The 22085-nt window shown below is 36.6% G+C and overlaps 1 protein-coding gene across 2 annotated transcripts in view; it reads right to left on the bottom strand.

Moving 5' to 3' along the window:
* CSMD3 (CUB and Sushi multiple domains 3) overlaps window positions 1-22085 on the bottom strand; it is a 756099-nt gene that overhangs the window by 666192 nt on the left and 67822 nt on the right. For both annotated transcript variants that reach the window (XM_074808674.1, XM_074808748.1), the window contains exon 2: window positions 4910-5132. In XM_074808674.1, the coding sequence (XP_074664775.1) occupies window positions 4910-5132 (223 nt within the window). The remainder of the gene's footprint in view (window positions 1-4909; window positions 5133-22085) is intronic.

Genomic DNA, 22085 nt, shown 5'->3' with positions numbered 1-22085 from the left:
AGACCACACATAGTGAAATTTTCTGATGTTTTTTACCAGAACATTCTGGTAAGCTTGTCATTTTCTAAATAATTCTATTTTTAACTTTAGGAAATATATAATTTCGGCTACTACAAAATTGCTTTCTGAACATAAACATATGAAAGATTATTTTAGTCAATGCAATGAGACAGAAATATACTGGATTGAATTATTCAATTTATCCCAGTACAACTGCAGTAGCTATGCATTTTTTTTCTCTGTTTAAAATAGATCTGAATTTGTGTCAATGATTTAAATGAAATGTTAATATTGTGATGACTATTTAAATGTCAAATCAATTAACTGCTTAGGTACTGGTAATTTTGAAAAATATCTTCCCTTAGAACTGGGGCTTGGGTATATAATCACAAGTTATTATTCAATTATTTAAAGCTATTTCTAATATCACACTGCATATTGGGATAACTAATTAAAGCAAAGAATGATGTTTTAGAAAACTATTGAGCATGACTTCTCTTTTAAAAGTAGTGTTCAATTCTAAGCACCTTACTCAAAAAGAAAAGGACAGACATAATCTTTGATATTTACTGACAGCATAATACATGTCATGCTCAGAAATTTCATTAAAAAAAAAAAAAAAAAAAAAGAAAAATATTATCCAAGTTGCAAAGTAAAATACTTGCAAGTAAATGTCAGAACTGTGGTTGCCATTCACTCCTCCACCTACATATGCACCATGTCACTGCCACTAATAGCATGGTTTAAAATCAATTGTGGTTTCCATAAAACTACATCCCTGTCCCTGTTCCCTGTATGAGTCTCTCAGCTATACTCTGTGGAGAGCTTAGCTGCCCCCCTTTCTTTTTGCTCATAGCTGGACCCCACAGAGCGACCCTGGATCTGGTTCATCTCTTGCCATGTAGGTTACTGTCAAGGGACCCTGTTACCAGTCCCTGGCTCTGCTCCCTGTGTTCAGCCCCTGCAGGATTGTGCCCCATCAGTGAGAGCACAACCTGAGCAGGGTCACCCTTGGGTCCCGGCTTGTGCCCCTCAAGGAGCAGCCTTGCTATTGCCACTCCCTAATATATGGCAGTAGCTACTACAGTGAATTATTTACAAGTTATACTAAAAAATATTTTCATAACATGCAAGAGGTATCATCAGATGACTCCAACTGGCTTTTGCAAAGCAGTTGATTTATGAGATGTTTTATCAGTTCAAATCACACCTTCCCTTAAACTCATTTAAAAGTGGGATTTCTTATCACTAGTGCAAACAAACTCTTGTTTCTCAAGCTGGGCACCCAGAAAATTGAAAACATGTTGTTGATATGCATCTTCAAAAAGCTTGGCTGAAATGATTCATCTAGTAACACAAAAAAATTATGTGCGAGGCAGAAATTTTGAAAAAATGGAACAGGAGTTTTATCTGGAAATGCAATGCTTTCACTCAGAACAGCAGTCAGAAGTATTAGCTACTTTCCAAAATAAGGTATATACAAATTTGCAATTTTAAAGTAATCATATAAAAACAAACCCTGATTTAATTTTTTAGGGGGAAGCTAGATGTATAAATGTGAAAGAAAGGGTACATAAAAGTCACAAAGATACACAGGGAGGGCACAAGAAGCCCTAAAAATAGACAGTGTCTATGACATGACCCAGAAAGACTCCCAAGTATGAAATTTTGCTGAAAGCTTAGTTCAAATAGAGGAAGTAATGCTATCTTTCTGCAAACAGATTACAAATATGATTTATGGAAAAATAATGGGGGGGTTTGCATTCAGTTAAACTTTTTTATGTTTTATCTATTTATAGTTTGAGGCAAAGATCTAGATTCAATCCCAAGGAGAACAATCAAACAAAGAAGTACAAAGCTGGATGAGGATGGAATCAGAGGTCCTGAGCTTCACAAGTAGTCCAACTGCAAAATCTTTTCCATATAGAAACTTCTTTCAGTCAAAATATTGAAGTAGAAATAGAAATAGTGACCTTGTCTATCTGAGACAATTTTTTTAGCTGTCCAGTTATATATTTTACAAATATACCTGTATAGTCCCCTGAAAACATTTTTGTCTGCTACAAAATTAAGGTATCAGAACTGCCTACAAACACTCATGAAGCAGGAAATACAAATGGAAATACAGAAGTACAAAGAAAACCAATTTCATTAGAGATACATTTCTCTGTATTTGCTGACTATTCTATGATTCTATGAATACACTCATCACAGTATCATAGAACCATATAATCATAGAATGGTTTGGGTTGGAAAGGACCTTCAAGATCATTGAGTTCCAACTCCTCCTGCCATGGGCAAGGATATCTTTCACTAGATCAGGTTGCTCAAAGCCCCATCCAACCCAGCCTTAACACTTCCAAGGATGAAGTATCCACAACTTCTCTGGGCAACCTGTTCCAGTGTCTCATCACCCTCATCATAAAGAATTTATTCCTCATATCTAATCTAAATCTACCTTCTTTCAGTTTAAAACCATCGCCCTTTTGTCCTGTCACTACAGCGCTGGCAAAAAGTCTCTCTCCTTCTTATAATTGCCCTTTAAGTACTGGAAGGCCACTATAAGATCTCCTTGGAGCCTTCTCTTCTGCAGGTTAAACACCCCCAACTCTCTCAGCTTTTCTTCATAGGGGAGGTGCTGTAGCCCTCTGATTATCTCTGTAGCCCTCCTCTGGACCTGCTCAAGCAGGTCCATGTCTTTCTTATGCTGAGGGCCCCAGAGCTGAAAGCAGTACTCCAGGTGGGGTCTCACAAGAGCCCAATACAGGGACCGAATCACCTCCCTCAACCTGGTGGCCATGATACTTTTGATGCAGCACGGTATATGGTTGGCTTTCTGGGCTGCAAACACACATTGCCAGGTCATGTTGAGCTTCTCATCAACCAACCAACCAAGTCCTTCTTTGCAAGACTGCTATTAATCCATTCATCCTCCGGTCTGTATTGACACTGAGGATTACACTGACCCAGGTGCAGGATGTTGCATTTGACCTTATTGAACTTCACGAGGCTCTCACAGGCCCACTCCTCAACCTTGTCAATGTTCTTCTGGATGGCATCCCTTCCTTCAAGCAAATCAATCGCACCATTCAACTTGGTGTCATCCATGAACTTGCTAAGGGTGCATTCAATCCCACTGTCCATGTCATTAACAAAGATATTGAATAGTATTGGTCCCATTGCAGACTCTGAGGTTATTGATCTCCAAGCCATTGACTGCAACTCTCCATCCAATGCTTTATTCATCAAATAGTTCACCCATCAAATCCATGTCTCTCAAATTTAGCAACAAGGATGTTGTGTGGTACTGTGTCAAAGGTAGATGATGATTTACAGTAGTCAAGATAGACGATAATAAAGATAACTAGTGAATGTATGGATAATATATCTTTTGCTATTGCAGAATTATTATGTATCCCTCAAGCTGCAGCCTTCCAGAAGTGAGTATCTGGTCCATGACTCTGAAGTAGACACTGATAAAAAATGTTCTGTGACCCACCACACTCTTGATTTGTTAAACTGTTTTCTTCGCTCATGTAATCCCTTTGTGTTAGAAGATGCTTGTACACAATTGCAAAAAAATTACCTATAGTTTCTATCTTAAACACATTATCTTTTTCTGATCTCTCTCAAAAGCCTCCTGTTGGAAAAGTTCCACTGATACTAGATTATGCAAACTGCAAACTCAGACCTCCACAATCTCATATTCACTTTATATTCATTTATCAATGCCCATATTCTTCTTAATTAATTATGTTTTGTTGAGACAAATTTTATGAAGGCTAGATTAGTTTTAGCACTTACTTTGTCTAGAATTAAAACACATCAGATAGATTTTAAGACATTTATGACTAAGGAAAGTGCAGCTTAAAGTCTAAATAAGAAATAATCAATAATTTAAAAATTTTAGCTTTAAATATTTTCTCAGATATTTTTAAGATATGAATACAAGTTTGAAGGGCTAGGGCTTGGACAATAAGCCCAAGCCAGAGTTGACCTATAGATGAATCCTTTATATTTTGTAACTGATAACCATTGTGCTAGTAGGTATTGTATTAAGTTATAACAAACCACCTATACTGATGTAAAAAGTGCTAAAGTGTTGAAGTATTGAAGCCTGAACAACAAGCCCTGAGCCAAAGCTGCTAACTTAGCATGTAGTCATTAGCGAAATATGTATGCTCATTAATGAAAGATGTAGTATCTTAGATATCATATACTCATGATGAATGTAATGAAAACATGTCTATCCTGAATGTATCTTTCTTCTTCTTTGTGTAGGGGCAAGTTAACAAAGCCATGAAGCCAGCTGTCTGGCCTTGGGACCAGACGTGTGGCCTTGTTCTAAAAAGAACATACATAAATTAGGTAAACAGGGAAACTCTCTTAGCTTCTCCCTTGAGCCCTGGCCAGGCTCTGGGGGAATCTAATGTGAGATTGAAACCAGATGTTCTGCTTAAAACAAAGGTGCCAGTTATTCTGGCTTGCTGATTTTTGGTATATAAGGCTGGACCCACTTGCAGCGACTTTGGATGCCTCACCTACGGATGGACGCATCACGTAAGACTTCTCACTTGCCGGGACAGGCTCTCCAAATCCTCACTGTAACCGGGGCTCCCCAGCGACTGCGGATCTGGATGATGGTAACGTATGCAAGTGGTGATGTATATTTCTTAATCACTGTTCTCTCTCTCAGGTAGTAATGATTTGATGCATTACCCTGTATTTTCCTATTTGTTTGCTTTAAGTGCACTATTATGCCTTTTCTTACTGTATGTTTTCTGTATTATTTTTTATATTATTTAATTATCCCCAGTAAGATACGCCCACTCTTTTCACTCTGGTGTCTGAGTTCAATTGGTATCTTTAGTCAGCAAAACAAAGTTACATTTTAATGTTTATTCTTTACCTTGTCCTAAAGTTTGCAGGATGAGGATGCCCATCATATAATGACAAATAATCGTATTCTTCTTCTAGAGCAAAAGACTGAAAGACGATCTGTATTCTGTTTCTTTCTTCTGCTATTATAACCCATGTACAGTTTGCACCATTTGGATATCCATATGGGAAGCCAGGGCTTTCTATAGTGCCATTGAGTCCTTTTAAAGTTCCACCACAGGTATAAATAAATCCTAAAAAAAAAAAGGAAACAAAAGTTAGCAATTCATTTTTATATCAATGTTCAATACATCATTGGAATTCATGATTTCTAAGAAATTATCAAAATACTTTTTTGCGAGTACTGCATTTAGAAAGGTAAAGCCCATGTTTTAATACAAATCCTGGCCACTTAATGCCTAACAACCCCACCCACCTAACAAATGTGTTTTCCATACTGTTTATGTAAAGACATATGGTGGCATCTTTGCAAATAAATATATATAAAAAACATCTATGACTAAATTTGGTTGTCTATGAGGCAGAATATTTGTATCAATGTCCTCTTCTAAAAAAGGAAGAGAAACATCCAGAGCAAAGTAAATGAGTCTTCTTTTGGTGAAGGTCTGACACAGATTAGATCTATTAATCTTCTGCTGTTCCTCCCCAGATTTTGGGGCTGGAAGAGGCTGAAAGGCCATTTATTATGAACAAGCTTTTTCCAATCAATAATTCTGGTTTATGAAAGCTGTGTACTTACAGACTCAATGTGAAATAGCCATCTGTTGCGTATTATCTCATGTCAGTAACTGCATTGTGTATTTGCTACAGAAAGAACTTCGTAGCTTGTCTATATCTAAATAAAATATTGAGATGAACAGCTTACGTGTTTTGACTGACCATAAGTGGGTGTTGTTGTTTAACCATAGCAATCAGCTAAGCCCCACACAAACGCTTGCTCACTCCCCCTCAGTGGGATGGGGGGGAGAATCGCAAAGATTAAAAGTGAGAAAATTTGTGGGTTGACATAAAGACAGTTTAATAGGTACAGCAAAAGCTGTGCACATAAGCAAAGCAAAATAAGGAATTCATTGGCTACTTTGGCAGGCAGGTGTTTAGCCACTTCCAGGAAAGCAGAGCTCCATCACACCTAACAGTTACGTGGGAAGACAAACACCATAACCCTGAATATCCCTCCCCTTCCTCCTTCTTTCTCTTGGCTTTTATCACTGAGGATGATGTCATATGGTATGGAATATCCCTTTGGTCAGTTGGGGCCAGCTGTCCCAGCTGTGTCCCCTCTCAACTTCTTGCCCATCCCCAGCCTATTTGCTCAGAGAGGCTGCACGAGAAACAGGCCTTGACTCTGTGTAAGCATTGTTCAGCAATAACTAAAACATCCTTGTATTATCAACACCATTTTGGTTGCAAATCTAAAACACACCACCGTAGGATCCACTATGAAGAAAATAAACTCTATCTCAGCTAAAATCAGTACAATGGGTCAAAGCTGAAAAGTGGATCTGCCAACAGACCCTTCTGAACATGAATATCCCCAAATGTCAGAAATAGCCCCTACATGCAAAAGCCAAATTTTCTTGGACTATAAGCATTTTTCTTTTTATATAGAAAATCCATTCTCTGAGAAAAAAAAAAAAGAAAACAAGAATAATAATAAAAATATCTCTCCCAGGTCACTCTGTCCTGGCAGGGCAGGTCCTTTTCTATATTCTTTCTCTCAGTTCTAATGCTCAGTTACCGCAGTTCTTAACTCCTCTGGGTCCTTAGGATATTTTTTCTTTCCACCAGCTTTGCAGTCTGACTGTAGGTCTACATCCCCTCTCTAGGCTTTCTGCTCTCTTATCCCTTAAATATTAGATCAGTTTTCCTCCTTCGTCTTTTGCACCCCTGAAGTTTCTCTTCCCCAAGTGTGCCTGAAGCAAGCCCCATCTTCTAGCAGGGAGATTTCATCAACTAAGAGAAAGCCCAAAGCACTCAGTTGCTCAGCATGCGCTTTCAGAAAAACGTGATATAAATTTCATAACAAACTACAAACAAACCAACCAGATGCTGTCTCTTAATTATACACACATGTATATATTTGAGCTCATTAAATCATCTTCTTTATGGCATATTCACAAGCTTGTCTTTGTGTTGAGCATTTAAATGTGCAGAGACCCCTTTCTCTGAAGTACTAAGCAGAAATCTCTTAAGATTTTACACTTTGTATTGCTACACTGTAACTTTTCTTGACAACAGAAGAGGGACACATCCAATATTTTTATCTTGTTTTTTTCATATTTATCTCCAATGGTGAGAATGGTCACTCTTATGAAGTGTGATTACTCTTTTACTACAAATATCAGTATATCATAGATATATAGGACAGAAAGGGAATGGAAGATCCTCTTGGAAAGTAATTAGGGCTTTATTTGCCTCATCTGACATGTATAGCAAATTAGCTTAGAGAATTCATTTTCATATCAGTGCCTACGCACTTTCGTTTGTTATCAACCTTCATTGCTAGGAGTCTGTTTTATTTATGTCTTTATACATCTCCCTCATATACTTAAACTATTTTTAAATCTCCATTATGTTTTATTATTTATTATTTAAGCTCATCTCTTTTATTTAGCACCTTAAAAATCTTTTGGAATACAGTTTGTGCACAAGTCACTTTACAAAACTAAACTATTTACTCATCATAAGATCTTCATCCTAGAAATCTAGGACCTCTCACCAAATATAGTCACTGGAATAAGACTTTTAAAATAGCTGAGTGAATATATTTATCAGTTTCATTTTTCCTAGAAATCTCTTGCTGAGACCTACTTCAGTTGAATTACAGAAAAAAGAGAGAGAGACTTGAAAATTAAATAGCATAAATTACATATGTATTAGCTATCACTTTCATATGTACTATTGTTAATTCAATGCAAGCTATAAAGAAAAACTCAAATAATAGGTGAGTTTCAACTCAAATATTCTGTGACCAAAATAAAATTATATTTTTCCAAAAAAACCAACACAACCAAAACAATGAGAAAGTGCCTTGTGAGATAATACACTACTTATTAAGGAATGTAATGCTTCATATTGGTACCAATAATTGTTCCTATCCATACATGTATATGAAATGTAAACTTCCATGACATATAAAAGTTCCACTTAGTCCTTTAACTCCATATGCAAACTGTAACAAAAGAGAATTACTCATATGCTGCAAGATGATATAAATTGGGTTTTTAACAATAACTGGCAGAATGTAACACAGCTATGCACATTTCAGGAGATACATTTTTAATTCCATGAATGGAAAAAAAAAACCAATTAAGTTTGATTTTGATAGGCCTACTCTTTTAGTCTGTAAAATAAAAAATCATGCCAACAGAATACAACATGCACTTTAATCTCTACTTTCATATGTTAATCCATTCTGTAATGCTCTTCACCTTGGCAGACCAACTTGGTCACATACAGAATAGACAATATGCATTAACTGACTGATCTGATCAAATGTTGAAAACATGACATTTATTTTCACAAGGCAAAATTCATGCTGAAATAACTGGTAACACATACTGTGATCTTTTTCATCTAGATTTCAGAATTAGCATTCAAAACAGAATTTACTTGCAAACTGTTTTTCATTAAAGAGAAGATTTGATTCAAAGCATGAGATAAAGACTTCTGAAAAACTTGACATTAGACTAGAAGAGAAAAATATTTGTTGAAGTTTGAAGATGAACAATACTACTGATGATATTCTCTTAACAGTATGATTCAAGTTTCCATTGTATTGTTTTCTACCAGATTGTAAGATTCAGATGTTTAATTCTCATCAATTTTACATGGACAAATATTTCTTGAAGTCAGAAAACACTGCCACTCTTCCTGATTTCAGTAATACTTTGATTTGCTGTAGGATTACTGTAAGAAACAATAACATCAGTTCTTACTTAATCTATATGTTCAACTTTTGTTGCCTTCTAACAAAGCAAGTAATACTTATGCCACATCGATACCCCTTGCCCTTGGATGTCCCATAAATATACTCACTCAGTACACTACAAGATTGCCTTTTGCTTTTTCTTTTCCTCCTGACCATTCAATTACACTGTTTAATAAACATACCTCTCACCTTCCAAGTACTCCACACCTTTTGTTTAATCTGCTTTGTTTAATGTATTCTTTAATAGTAGTCATCGCCATAGTTATGTGTCTACTTTGATTAACATACTGACACATTTCTAAGTTGCTTATATATTTCCTTTTAATGAGGTATCTAATACTTGCTGTCATTTACTTTAAGAGCAAACTGAGAAAATAAAAGATGAGTTGTTCACATGATGCTTTTTTCTTATGTATCTTTTCTGATATCCTGATCTTTCATCTCTTTCTCTTGCACCCATCTTAAAGCACAGTCTATTGTATCTTAAAGTATTCCTTAGCCATGTTATTCATGTTCATCTCCCTTCTTTTGTGCAATCTACCTATTTGCAAAATTGTTCTTTTCCCCCTAGATGGTGGTCCTCTTCCATTCAGAATCCATCAACTTTACTGACTGTCTCTCCTGCTCTTTACATGTTTCTGCAGCACCTTTTTCTATTTGTGATCTTTGATCACCTGACTGCCTTCAGCAGCAAGGAGCAGTTAATTTTCATGATGACCATAAATCAGGAAGGATTGTTCTCCTAATTCTCTTCTGTTGTGCTGGATTCTCTTTCTGTTGACCTACATTATTGTTACCTTTGGTTTTATGGTACCTGTGTGTTCATCCTTCTTGTTTCCTTATTCTTCCTTATAGTCAGGTTTGTGAAACCTCTTGCTTTTGTAGTTTCATACTATACTCTCACATGTGTTTCTTAGTACTTCAGAGAACCTATTGGAATGCTACAGTGAGAGATTTCAGTGATGTGAAACCTTCCCTAATTCATGAAGCCTTTTCTCCCTCCTATCAGTCCTTCCCATGTTTGGAAAATATATACACAATCTTTCTTTCTAAACCATCTCAGCTTCTCTATCATTTTAATTGTTATGACATGCCTTACATCACTATCTTCGAGCCCATTTACAAAATGGAGAAGAGGAAGCTCTCATCAGATATAGTGACTGTATTTTACTTTGGACTATGTTTGGAATTTACCTTTTTATGTCTTCTCATTGTGTCTTAGTTCTCTTCCATTTATGCTTTTCCATTTCCCCATAAGCCTCTTCTCTGCATAAAACAAGCCTCTTTTCTCTAACCTTGACTTCCAACACAACGTTTTATTGACTTTTTTCACATCAGTACAAGCATGCAAGATAATGGTCTCCTTCAATGTACTGGATTTAGTTCCTTCCTACTCTTCACCTTTTTCTCTGCCTCCCTCAAATGTCCAGCAGCTTGCATACTTCTTTCTTTCTCTATTGTGCTTTCATAACAGGTGTGACAGCGACTTTTACACTAAGGACACTCACTGGTGTCCATTCCTAACACAACATTATAATCCCACTGGTTCTTTCTGAATCTCATTTTCCTACTGTGCTAGGCATGGAAGGTGCACACACCAGCAGCAGTCCTGCACCACAGCACAGCAGAACAGAAGTACGCTGCACCTGTGTAGTACCAGCTACAAGGCATTAGAGCTGCTGTTGTTTCAGAACTGTCTTTCTTGTATTCATATAGACCTCTATGCCTGGTTAACCCAATACTCTGTATTTCAAAGAATCCTTCCCACTTCCATCTCAGCTCCAATAGCAGCTTTTACAATGAGATTTCTACCAGCTGAGCAAAGTCTACATTTAATATTTTGCCTATTAAAAAAAACCAAAAACAAACCAACAACCAAACAAAACCACCACAGATAAATTATGTGATTTTCTTCTAAGTTCCCAAGCTAATATTAACTACTTCTGTTGTAGTTATGTCTATCTCTGTGGATTGGTTTTTTCCTTTCTATTTTTGTCAACCCTTCTTTTTTTTACATATAATGCTTATTTCCTTGATTTTAGAGTGGTTTCTTTAGTCTAGAGAAATTCCAGACATGCCTAATAAAGCCTTGTAAAAAGCACAAAAATCTTGTGTTTGTGAAGTGCACAATGTAAGAACACCATTGTAGCACCTCTGTGAAAATCGTCTCTTATGAGTTCCAAGAAATTTAGGATTTCTTAATTAATTTACCATTTCATTTCATTTTGTTCTTAAAAGCATTTGCTTTCACAGACAAGGTATTTGAATGCTTATTCTCTGCACAGCTTACTGGAAATTGTGTCAATATGTAGACATCATAAAGTATTCAAAAGAAGCTTGTTTTAAGACAAGCTTTATCTATGATTTGTATCATTTTAAGGTTATGAGAAAAAATAGTTCTTTGCAAATAGTTGCGTAAGATAGATTGTCTTGCCCTTGCATAAGCTATACAAGGTGCCAAAATGACTTTTCCAATCATTTGGTAGGGTTGGCTGGAAACCCTATAACAAGCTCAGTGAAATTGGTACAGAATACCAGCCAAAAAGAAGCTATCACTGTCAAGTAATTATCACTGCATTTGAAGAGCTTTATGGAAGTACTGTTTCTTCCTCCAAAGATTAATTTCTTATTTCTGTTTCTGTCACCTCTTCTGAAAGAAGATCGGATATATTTTAGTGTTGTCTTCCACTTGTCTCAGCTGGGAAAACTGGAAGAGGGACAAAAGATTCTGCCCGCTCATGTCAACATTGAGTATGTTTCTTCTTTTAAGAAACATAAGATCTAAAAAACAGCAGGACTGCTCATGTTCACATGGAACCCATCCTGAAGAGCAGAAGGTTTTAAATGGCAAGGTGGCAAAATAAACAACTGGATCTCACTTAACAAAAGCATCCATAATTTTTTGTTACATATATTGAAATAAATATTTATTGCCATTGTGTGTATTTCTTGTTCTATAACAGAAAATTGTAATTTCCTATACCTGAAAGCAAAAAGGCTTTAACTTCAACAGTGTCACCAGTCTTTGAAGAACTTTGAAAAAGATGTAACATATCTACATCCTGTAAATCATTCAGCAGAAGATTATCGTTTCACAGGAAAAGACAGGTTTTTTCCCTTACCCTTTGGCACTTAATTACTTTGGTTTGTACATAACTCCTCAACAGGGAATAGCCTTCTGCTCCTATTTTAAAAGCATTGCTACCACCACCACAGATGAAAGTCTGGTTTCAACAAAGTCAGCTGAAATACACTCAAGACTTTACCCCCAGAATGTAATTAACTTTCCATCTAAGGATATTTCAATACTTCTCTCCTATTCCTCATGTAATATCTCAAATGCCTTGTAGACAAGGGATCATCTGTTCCAAAATAACTGCCTCCTTGCTCATGCAGCCAGAGAAGGGTAATCTCTCAGATATGACAAACATCTGGGCAATTGAACTAGACATAAAAACAAGAGAGGACATTTGGAATCTCATCACAGAACAAATTAAAAAACCCCTCTGGGATTGAAAGCCTGCCATATTTAAAACCCCTCACACATGCTAGCACTGTCAGACTTGCAGGGGAATCAGATTTCTTATGTTTAGGGAGATTGTAGATAGATATTAAAGGTGTTTGGGGTTTTTAAAGAGAATTTGGATTTCAAATAATAGAATTTGTAGTCTCAGTGGCATTTGGCCACCGTTCTCTTTCCTGTGTTTAAGAATATACATTTTGAGCTATGACTTCCTCATTTTAGGAGAACTAATTGTGAGAAGTGCCTTCATTAGTACTCTGACCCTGTGCTCTTTTTTTCTTCTACCTACTCTTCCTGAAATTCTTCCTCTTGAAGAATGGAAAGTAACCAGCACACAACCAGAAATTGATACAGGATTCTTCCCAGCAGCCCTAAAGATATCGTTGTAGCAAAAGCATAAAAAAAAAGTAGATTTCATGTTTGGTTTACATGAGGAATTTATTCTGTGGAAAAGATATGAACAGAGATTCCACTGTAAAGATCAGTTGCTGAAAGAATTATATTTATTTTACATTTCCTTTTCACTGTTTCCTTTTCTGCAAAGCTAACCACATGTCCAAATGTTTTGTATTGTGCTTCATTTGTTGTCTTAATTTTAATGTGTGATCTGAGAAACTGTTAATTTCATAATTAAATCGGGATATTTTTAATGTTAGCTTAGAACCATCACTTAACTAGTCAAAATGACAAGGAAGACCACGCCCAGAATACTATGAACTACCAGTATGATTTTGAAGCATTTCTGTTCTTTTAGAAATAACAAGTCTTAATTTGCATAGACTTCCTTATTGATTTTGAAATAACATGCCTTGGAGCAAAATTCTCTTTTCATTAAAATGTGCTGGTAAGTAGTCAGCCCTTTCCATGTGAACTGCATGAAAGACAGTAGGAAGATACAACCACTGCAGTAGCAGGTCAAACTAAAACTTCTGAAATAGTTTATCATTTAGTTGAATCCATGCAATATATTCTAAAGCTTCACAACTGTTGTATTTATTTCTTATTGCATTTTAAATATTGATAGAGAAAAGATTTTGCTGCAAAGTACAGATCTTTGGGTCTCTAGGATATAAGTAGATAACAGGGCTTGAAAAAGTTACATTTGGAAAAAAAATAAAGAGTAAATTAAGTTGTCCACAGAACAATAATTAATGAACAATACTGTGAAATTAATAAATATCAGAATTCTTAAATAAAGGAAACAGTCACACAATAAGATGTTTCAAGAGTATTTCCTCTTGGCACTAGTGGAAGATAAGCAAATATCCTCTTTAATAAAAAGGTTAAAACAAAACTAACTTCTGAAGAAATTAAAATACATTTAGTACTACATTTTAAATTAAAGTTCAAATGTCCAAAAACCTTAATTACTGTTTTCACACTAATTGTAATATAACAGCAGAACAGTCAATATAATGCTGACTTGAATTCCTTCAATTTAAAGCCCATTGGCATACACAGTAAACCTCTGTCTTTATATAGCTGGTTCATTAAAATCTAGGATCTGGACCTCTCTAATGAGATTTACACAGAGACTTAATCTAGTGAAGAAAATATAAAGAAAAGAAAAACACAGTTACAGTATATTACAGCTGGTAGTTTGAAATCTTGTAGCAGTTTCAGATAAGTGATAGAGAACAGATTATTGCAAATCTAACCTGTTGAAATTAGTATACTGCTTTAGAGAAAGAAAAAATAGTTTCCATAATCGTTCTAAAACATCATAGATTTAGTCAAACTCAAAAAGGGAGGGGGGAGACAGGGGAAGAAAACCCAGAATGATGAAAAAAGTTCCAGTAAGCATCCAGATAGGAAATAAACATTATCAAATAAATATGATGCTGGTTTGAAGTGACTTCAATAAGATTAGAAAATACTTTGAAGACTCAGTGCTTGGAAAATCAGGACAAAATTAAGGCTCTGTTTTAAGTTTCTGCCAATAGAAATTGAACACAGCAATGGCTCAGTATTTACTGTATGCTACCACAGACAGTCTTCCTATATTCTGTTTTCTTCTTTCAAAAAGTAACAGACCACCTTCTATGGCAGCTTAGATTGCTTCAAATGTAAACAACATAGAAAGTCTTCTCATTCACTCACAGGTATTACCTTCAGAAGAGATGTAATTTTTAAAAAACAAACAAAAAACTTCTTGCTTTAGACCACATGGAAATTCAGACCTTTGAAACTCTATTATAAACTTGGGAAGAAAAAAAATTATCTAAAGTTGCACGCTTCTGAAACATTACTATTCTCAGTGAAACATCAGCTTTCTCAGTGAAACATCTATAAAAACCTGATGCCAATAGCTACCCTGTGATGCCATTACTATGAGGTTTGGACGATTGTACCAAATGCACTTCATCCACTCTACAACAGCCTAAACTACCTGAGGGCAGCAAAATTATAAGTATGTTCAGAATTAAAGGAAGCAGCAGTTGGAAAAACTAACTATAGTCTTTGATCTACTCCAAACAGTGACAAACTTTTTCAGTTAAATAGGAGACAGATTTGAATTACATCAGAAGGATCTCAACCCCTTTAGTGAATGTATTAGCAAATACAGCTTTTCTGAAATGGGCAAGCAGAACAGAAGTTAAAAAGAGAAAATACAGCGAAGATCACTACAGAATAAAGAAAAAAACATCTTTCCATAAGTAGACACATAGACAAACACACAGTTGTGCAATATGGCACACTGAGGTGGGTTTTCTATTTTTAATTTTCTAGATCATAGTGAAAGAATGCCACCACTTCAAAAATCAAAGAGCCAGAGCATATATAAGGCTCAAGTGAATGCAGCGAGGTCAGGAGAACTTCTCATGAAGGATCTGGCACTATGTGACAATTTCTGACACAATTCTTTAAAAATTAAGGGAGAACAATTTAAACCTCTTGGAAACTAATGATTGTCAATGGTAGATATTCAAGCATTATATGGCTGCTTGAAGTCCAGTTTTATGAGTTTATGTTCCAGTACTGACATTTATTCTTCTTTCATCTGCTCACAAATGAGATACAAAGAGCAGAATTTGATTAAATGTGGGTGTTTACAAAACCTAACAGCAAGGCTCCTGTTATTATCAGTGGAGTGCTGGACAATAGTTCAGCGGTGCTTAGTCATGCATATCAGACTGCAATCAATAAACTGACTCCATATAGTCTCCATTGGCTATAACACAGATTTAAATATCTAGATCAACTTAGACACTTGCTCTGCAGGTGTCTAATGTCAAGTGAAGGAGGTCTGCCTAAGATACATTTGCAGTTTAGTCCTTTCCAATGATTATATTAACATCTTTTTTCTTCCCAAGAAAGACAAGAAAAAATCAAGCAGAAGTGAGCAATTGCTTAGAATCCTCAGTATTTAATTGTAATTACACCTCTAAGGTTCACAGTGATTTCTTTTCCTCTGCCTTTCCTGGAGGAGATGAGGGCCAGGTATCCGAGCAGTGCGTACTCACTTAACATCTGGTCTCCATTTCCTGTTTGAGTATCACAACCCAGAGTTGCTGTCATTGCTGCCATCACTGTAGTATGCACAGCAGAATGCAAGATGGACAGCACTGCAAGGAGAAATCTGTCAGCATTTTCTATCGGTACTAACTGAAGCCATCACATCTTGTTGGTATTGGCAGGATCATCAAGCTGTTTTTAAATCTCCCTCTCCCTGTAACAGGTTCCTCTCAAGAGGTGCAGCAGGTAAGTAAGCTGCTCACCTGCTCCCTCCCTCAGTAGGAGAGGGAGATGCAGGGAATCCCAGGACAGAGTCTCATATCCTAAAATCAGGCCTTTGTGTGCACAGGGTGGAGTTGATGGAGAGATGGCAGTGAAGAGGGAGAGAAGAGTGTGTAATAGCAATCCTGCTTAACCAGCTCTTCAAGAGAAACACGATGAAAATTGTATCAGCTCTGCAGCTGGTGCAAATGAATGCTCTGCAGTGGGTTTCTTTTTAGAGTGCCCCAGCTCACATTACACCAGTGAGCAGCAGCAACAGCGTTAAGGGAACAACTGTAAGCATTTGAACAAGGGCTAGAGACCAAGAATAGTAGTCACTGAAAAACATCTTAACAGTAACCCTCTGTCTTCCTCCTTCCCACACAAAATATCTTCTCTTCTTTTTGTTACAAAACTTCTGTATCTGTGCAAAATGTGATGCAATAATGAATTTTAATTAGTGCTTAGTGTGCCAATAGATGTTTCTACAGAAGTGAAGAGTGGTATATTCTTTTCTCTCTTATTTACTATCTCTATAATTAGGACTATGTGATTATGCTATCAGTGCACTGAAACGAAAATGGAATCCACACCCAGTATGAATAATTTACCCAGTCTGAATGGAAATTACAGAATTTTCAAACAAAAAGTAATTATATTTTTCTGTTTTTCTTAATTATTTTGTTGTAATTTGAGTGATGTGACTAAGTTATTAATGCAGTGTAATAAGCTGAAATCAATGCACAGTGAACCTAACAACTTTTTAAAAATAGCACTTACTTCTTGGATGTAAAGGATGTGTTGACTTTGTTGAATTACTGCAGCAAACTGCATATGATTTATGTTGTGGAGAGGGAATATAACTGCTTCTCAGTGCATTCAAAAATCCAGATTGTTAGGCTATAATTGTGTGCTACTAAGATGGTGCAATTGTTAATATTGGAAAGGTTCTTTGAATATGTAATATGAAGTGGTGTATGAAGGCTAAACATTGTTATCATGATTTGGGTTGATTAACAGAGTAACTCTTAGAACTCACCAGAAAGCTTAAAGATAGCAGATCTTCATTTAAAGAAGCTGAATATCTCTATGCCTGGATTCTGTGACTGCTTTCAAAGCTTAAAAGTTCATTAAAGCTGTCTGAAAGTTCAGCATATGTGTAATAATAAAATTCAGAGGGGACTTCTCAGTACTTCAAAAACAAAACAAATCATGGGGACCACTCAAAGAGGTTATCTTTTAAAATAATCATGCTAATGTACACTGCATTTATAGTTGTCTGAAAAATGCTTATAAGAACTTAAAGAGGAAATAAGAATTCATTTTAATTGTGATTTATTTTTTTTAAGTCACAGAGAACTTTATGTGTTAAACACCGGATGAAACCCATCCATTAGCTATACTTCGAGGTAAGAGATTAGATACCCAAGAATGTGTTCTAATATTCAGAAATGCTGAGAATAAGGTAGCTCCCGATAAGAATCTGACTGTTCATTTACATGAATTATCAATATATTTTTAGATTTCATTTAGAATATGTGGGAAACTTTCTCTAGATCTTATTTCCTTTTTGCACTTTAGGATTCTGTTCACAAAACAACTTCACGAAAATTGTTCCCTTCCTCACAAAAAAACCCCTGTGATAGCCCAGCAGAAATTATAAAACAACAAAAAAATCCCCAACCCTATCCATCTAACCAGACGCATAATTTAATAACATTGAGATATATTTCAAAATTACATTTCGAATGGAGAAATTTGGAAGATTTAACTTTCTTCTTTTCTTTGTACTTTATTCCTTTATCAACAGTTTATAAAAATCTATATTTTTTCTTTTTTACAATGTTTTGCCAAAGTAGACCAATCATTAATTCTGGGTAATGTCTTCCTAGAATGTCTTATTCAGCAAAACAATTAAGCACATTCTCAACATGAGACATTCTTTCTGTTTTGTCTGTAGATTTGACTAATATTTTCCTTATGTAAATCTGTAATCCTCAATGTTCATAGGGTTAATGACCCCATGTGGAGTAATAAACAGCGAGAATAATTGAAATAATCTATTTAAAGGTCTGTTCATGTCCCTATGAAATTATGATTTTTTTTTTTTCCTGTAAGTAGGAGTAAATCAAAACATCTTGTTTCTTGCAATTTACAAGCCATTAAAGTTTCTGGTTTAATAAAAATATTCAAAAATATTCAGTACTTCCTTCTAGCTTCTGCATACATTCTTTTCTTATGCAATAAATTATATACTGCTTTTTTGCACTTCAAGTTTTTTTCCGCATTTTTTGACACTGTTTAAATACTATTTCTTTAATCTTTCTTCAGATTGCTGTGTAAAATGAAGAAAAGTGGTGGTAAGTAGTTTTAGAAATAAGGTAAAAGAAAATGTTAATTGAATATCAACAGCAATTGCTTTTAAAACATATAATTGGAGAAAAAATGTCTTGATCTGTCTTTTAAACTTCATGTTATGGGAATTTATTGCCCACTTCAGCTAGTAACCTTTCTGTGGTTTGCATTACCTGCTACAGGGGAAGATGACATTGAGATATGGTAGAGAAACATGCTGGAATATTCCATCTGACTGAGTTACATGATTTGCAAAATGCCTAAGGAATAATGCAGAATCATTAGTTACAGTTACCCTTCTCATCAGTCCCTAGATATCAAAAAAAAAAGAAAAGTCTTAACAGGTAAATATAATCATATCCCTTTGCGTTTTACACTTCAATGAGTGACCCAGAATCAGGAAGATTATTACAGCTAATGAGCTCAAGAAAGATGAAAGAACACTTACAGATCTACACTGAGCTGTTACTGGGTTCACAAATTGTGACATATCTGGCCACTTTTCTCTTTAATTTTCTGTAACTTAATGTTTCTTGGTATTCGTTATGGCAAAACATTTATATAAAAAGTTAGAGAAAGGAATTCTTACACCTTATCCTTAATTCATGAGGATCAGACCTAAATGATTACAGAATGACATAGCTACATTGACTTTGAGCTAAGATAATCATGAACCTAAAGATCTAGACTTAGGGAAAAAAAAGAGAAGGAAAGCCATTACAGCTCTACACAATGGTATCTATAAAGACAATGGTATCATTGCCCTTCAAACATCTGTAAATAACTAATTTAAAAAAAAAAAAAAAAAATTCTCCAAGATAAAGCACAGGAAATTTCTACCTGCAAAATCAGCAGAACACTTCTGAATAAAATGTGCTTTCTTCTTCTGCCACTAGTATTTTTTTTCTTCTTTATTAGAGTACAAAATGCACTGTGAAGTATTTGTTTCATTATTGTAATTAAAATGTATTTAGAATGAGATGGGACAAGGAGGGGACAGCGTGTTGCATTTTTTTCAGAGTCTGGATGTAAGGACTTTAATTAGAATGTTTACATTAGATTTGGAAGCCCTCTGTTCAGAACAGCTCATTGGGTAACTTCCATGCCCCTCATCCTACCCCTCCACTTTCAGAAACAGAAAGCAAACAAAATTAGTCATATATTATTCAGCTTATTTGTTTTGCAGGCAGATGGTATAAAATTCTTTGTTAATTTTAATTTTCAAATGAAATCGACAGTTAAGATGCAATTAGGTAGCATTATCATTTGAGAAAGGCTACTAAGGAAAACTGGTAACTAAAAAGCTTATTCATTCTTCAGTTTTTGGAAAACTGAGATTGTGAAAGTCGTGGCATTAAGAAGACAACAATACAGACAGTGTCAATGGAGCAAGTTAAAACAACCTGAACTATAAGAAAAACAAACAAACAGAAATGTGTCTGAAGACTACAAAGTCATCAAAATAGTGTTACAGAGGAGAAACTGTAGGTATGACTTACCTGAATGCCTAAAAGGCTTTCGACAAAGTCCTTCACAAAGGCCTTTTAAAAACCATAAACTCAGAAACTAATCAGGATGAAAGATAATGTGTTGGTAGAGATGGTAGTTAGGAGTGACCAGCTGTGTGGTGTTTGGCTGCTGGCTGAGTTCAAACCATGACAGTTCTTTTTGGCGCCCAACATGGGGTGTTTGAGTAGAAGTACGTTATTAATCATGCTTATAATGGCAGCATCTAGAATCATAGAATCATAGAATTGTTTAGGTTGGAAAAGACCTGTGAGATCATCAAGTCTAACCATTAACCAAGCACTGCCAAGTCCACCACTAAACCATGTCCTTAAGTGCCACATATACATGTCTTTTAAATACCTCCAGGGATGGTGACTCAATCACTTCCCTGTGCAGCTTGTTCCAAATCTTGACAACCCTTTCCATTAAGAAATTTTTCCTAATTTCCAATCTAGACCTCCCCCGGTACAACTTGAGGTGATTTCCTCTCATCTTATAAGTTGGTACTTGGGAGAAGAGACTGACACCCACCTCGCTACAACCTCCTCTCAACTAGTTGTAGAGAGCAATAAAGTCTCCCCTCAGCCTCCTTTTCTCCAGGCTAAACAACCACAGTTCCCTCAGCCATTTCTCATAAGACTTGTTCTCTAGACCCTTCACCAGCTTCATTGCCCTTCTTTGGACAAGCTCCAGCACCCCAATGTCTTTCTTGTAGTAAGGGGCCTAAAACTGAACACAGTACTTGAGGTGCAGCCTCACTTCCCTAATCCTCCTGGCTGGAATATTTCTGATACAAGTCAGGATGCTATTGGCCTTCTTGGCCACCTGGGCACACTGCCAGCTCATATTCAGCTGACTGTTGACCAACACCCTCAGGTCCTTTTCTGCCAGGCAGCTTTCCAGCCACTGTTCCCCAAGCCTGTAGCATTGCATGGGTTTGTTGTGACACTAGTGCAGGACCTGGCCCTTAGCCTTGTTGAAACTCATTACAATTGGCCTTGGCCCATCAGTCCAGCCTGTTCAGATTCCTCTGTAGATCCTTCCTACCCCCAAGCAGATCAACACTCCAGCCCAACTTCGTGTCATCTGCAAACTTACTGAGGGTGCACTCGATCCCCTCTTCCATATCATTGATAAAGATGTTATACAGAACTGACCCCAATACTGAGCCCTGGGGAACACCACTTGTGACCAGCTGTCAATTGGATTTAACGCCATTCACCACCACTCTTTGGGCCCGGCCATCCTGCCAGTTTTTTACCCAGCAATGAGTACACCTGTCCAAGCCATGAGCAGCCTGTTTCTTCAGATGAATGCTGTGGGAAACAGTGTCAAAGGCTTTACTAAAGTCCAGGCAGACAACATCCACAATCTTTCCCTCATCCACTAAGTGGATTACCTTGTCATAGAAGATCAGGTTGGTGAAGCAGAACCTGTGTTTCATAAACCCATGCTGACTGGGCCTGATCAACTAGTTGTCCTGTATGTGCTGTGTGATGGCACTGAAGATGATCTGCTCCATAACCTTCCCTGTCACCAAGGCCAGACTGACAAGCTTGTAGTTCCCTGGATCCTCCTTCTAGCCCTTCTTGTAGATGGGCATCACATTTGATAACTTCTAATCAACTGGGACCCCCTCGGTTAGCCAGGACTGCTGATAAATGATGAAAAGTGGCTTGGTGAGCACTTCTGCCAGCTCCCTCAGTACCCTTGGGTGGATCCGATCCAGCCCCATAGATTTGTGTGTGTCTAAGTGGTGTAGCAGGTCACTAACCATTTCACCTTGGATTACTGGGGCTTCGTTCTGCTCCCTGTCTCTGTCTTCCAGCTCAGAGGTCTGGGTACCTGTAGAACAACTGGTCTTACTATTAAAGACTGAGGCAAAGAAGGCATTAATTACCTCAGCCTTTTCACAGAATCACAGAATCACAGAATCATCTCGGTTGGAAAGGACCTTGAAGATCATCTAGTCCAACCTTTAACCTAGCATTGGCAGTTTCCAACTACACCATATCCCTCAGCGCTATGTCAACCCAACTCTTAAACACCTCCAGGGATGGGGACTCCACCACCTCCCTGGGCAGCCCATTCCAACGCCTAACAACCCATTCTGTAAAGAAATGCTTCCTAATATCCAGTCTAAACCTTCCC

This window comes from Strix aluco, chromosome 1 (genome assembly GCF_031877795.1).
Source record: "Strix aluco isolate bStrAlu1 chromosome 1, bStrAlu1.hap1, whole genome shotgun sequence".
Classification (NCBI taxonomy): domain Eukaryota; kingdom Metazoa; phylum Chordata; class Aves; order Strigiformes; family Strigidae; genus Strix; species Strix aluco.
The sequence above is the reverse complement of the archived record's forward strand: the minus strand, read 5'-3'. Positions and strand labels throughout refer to the sequence as shown.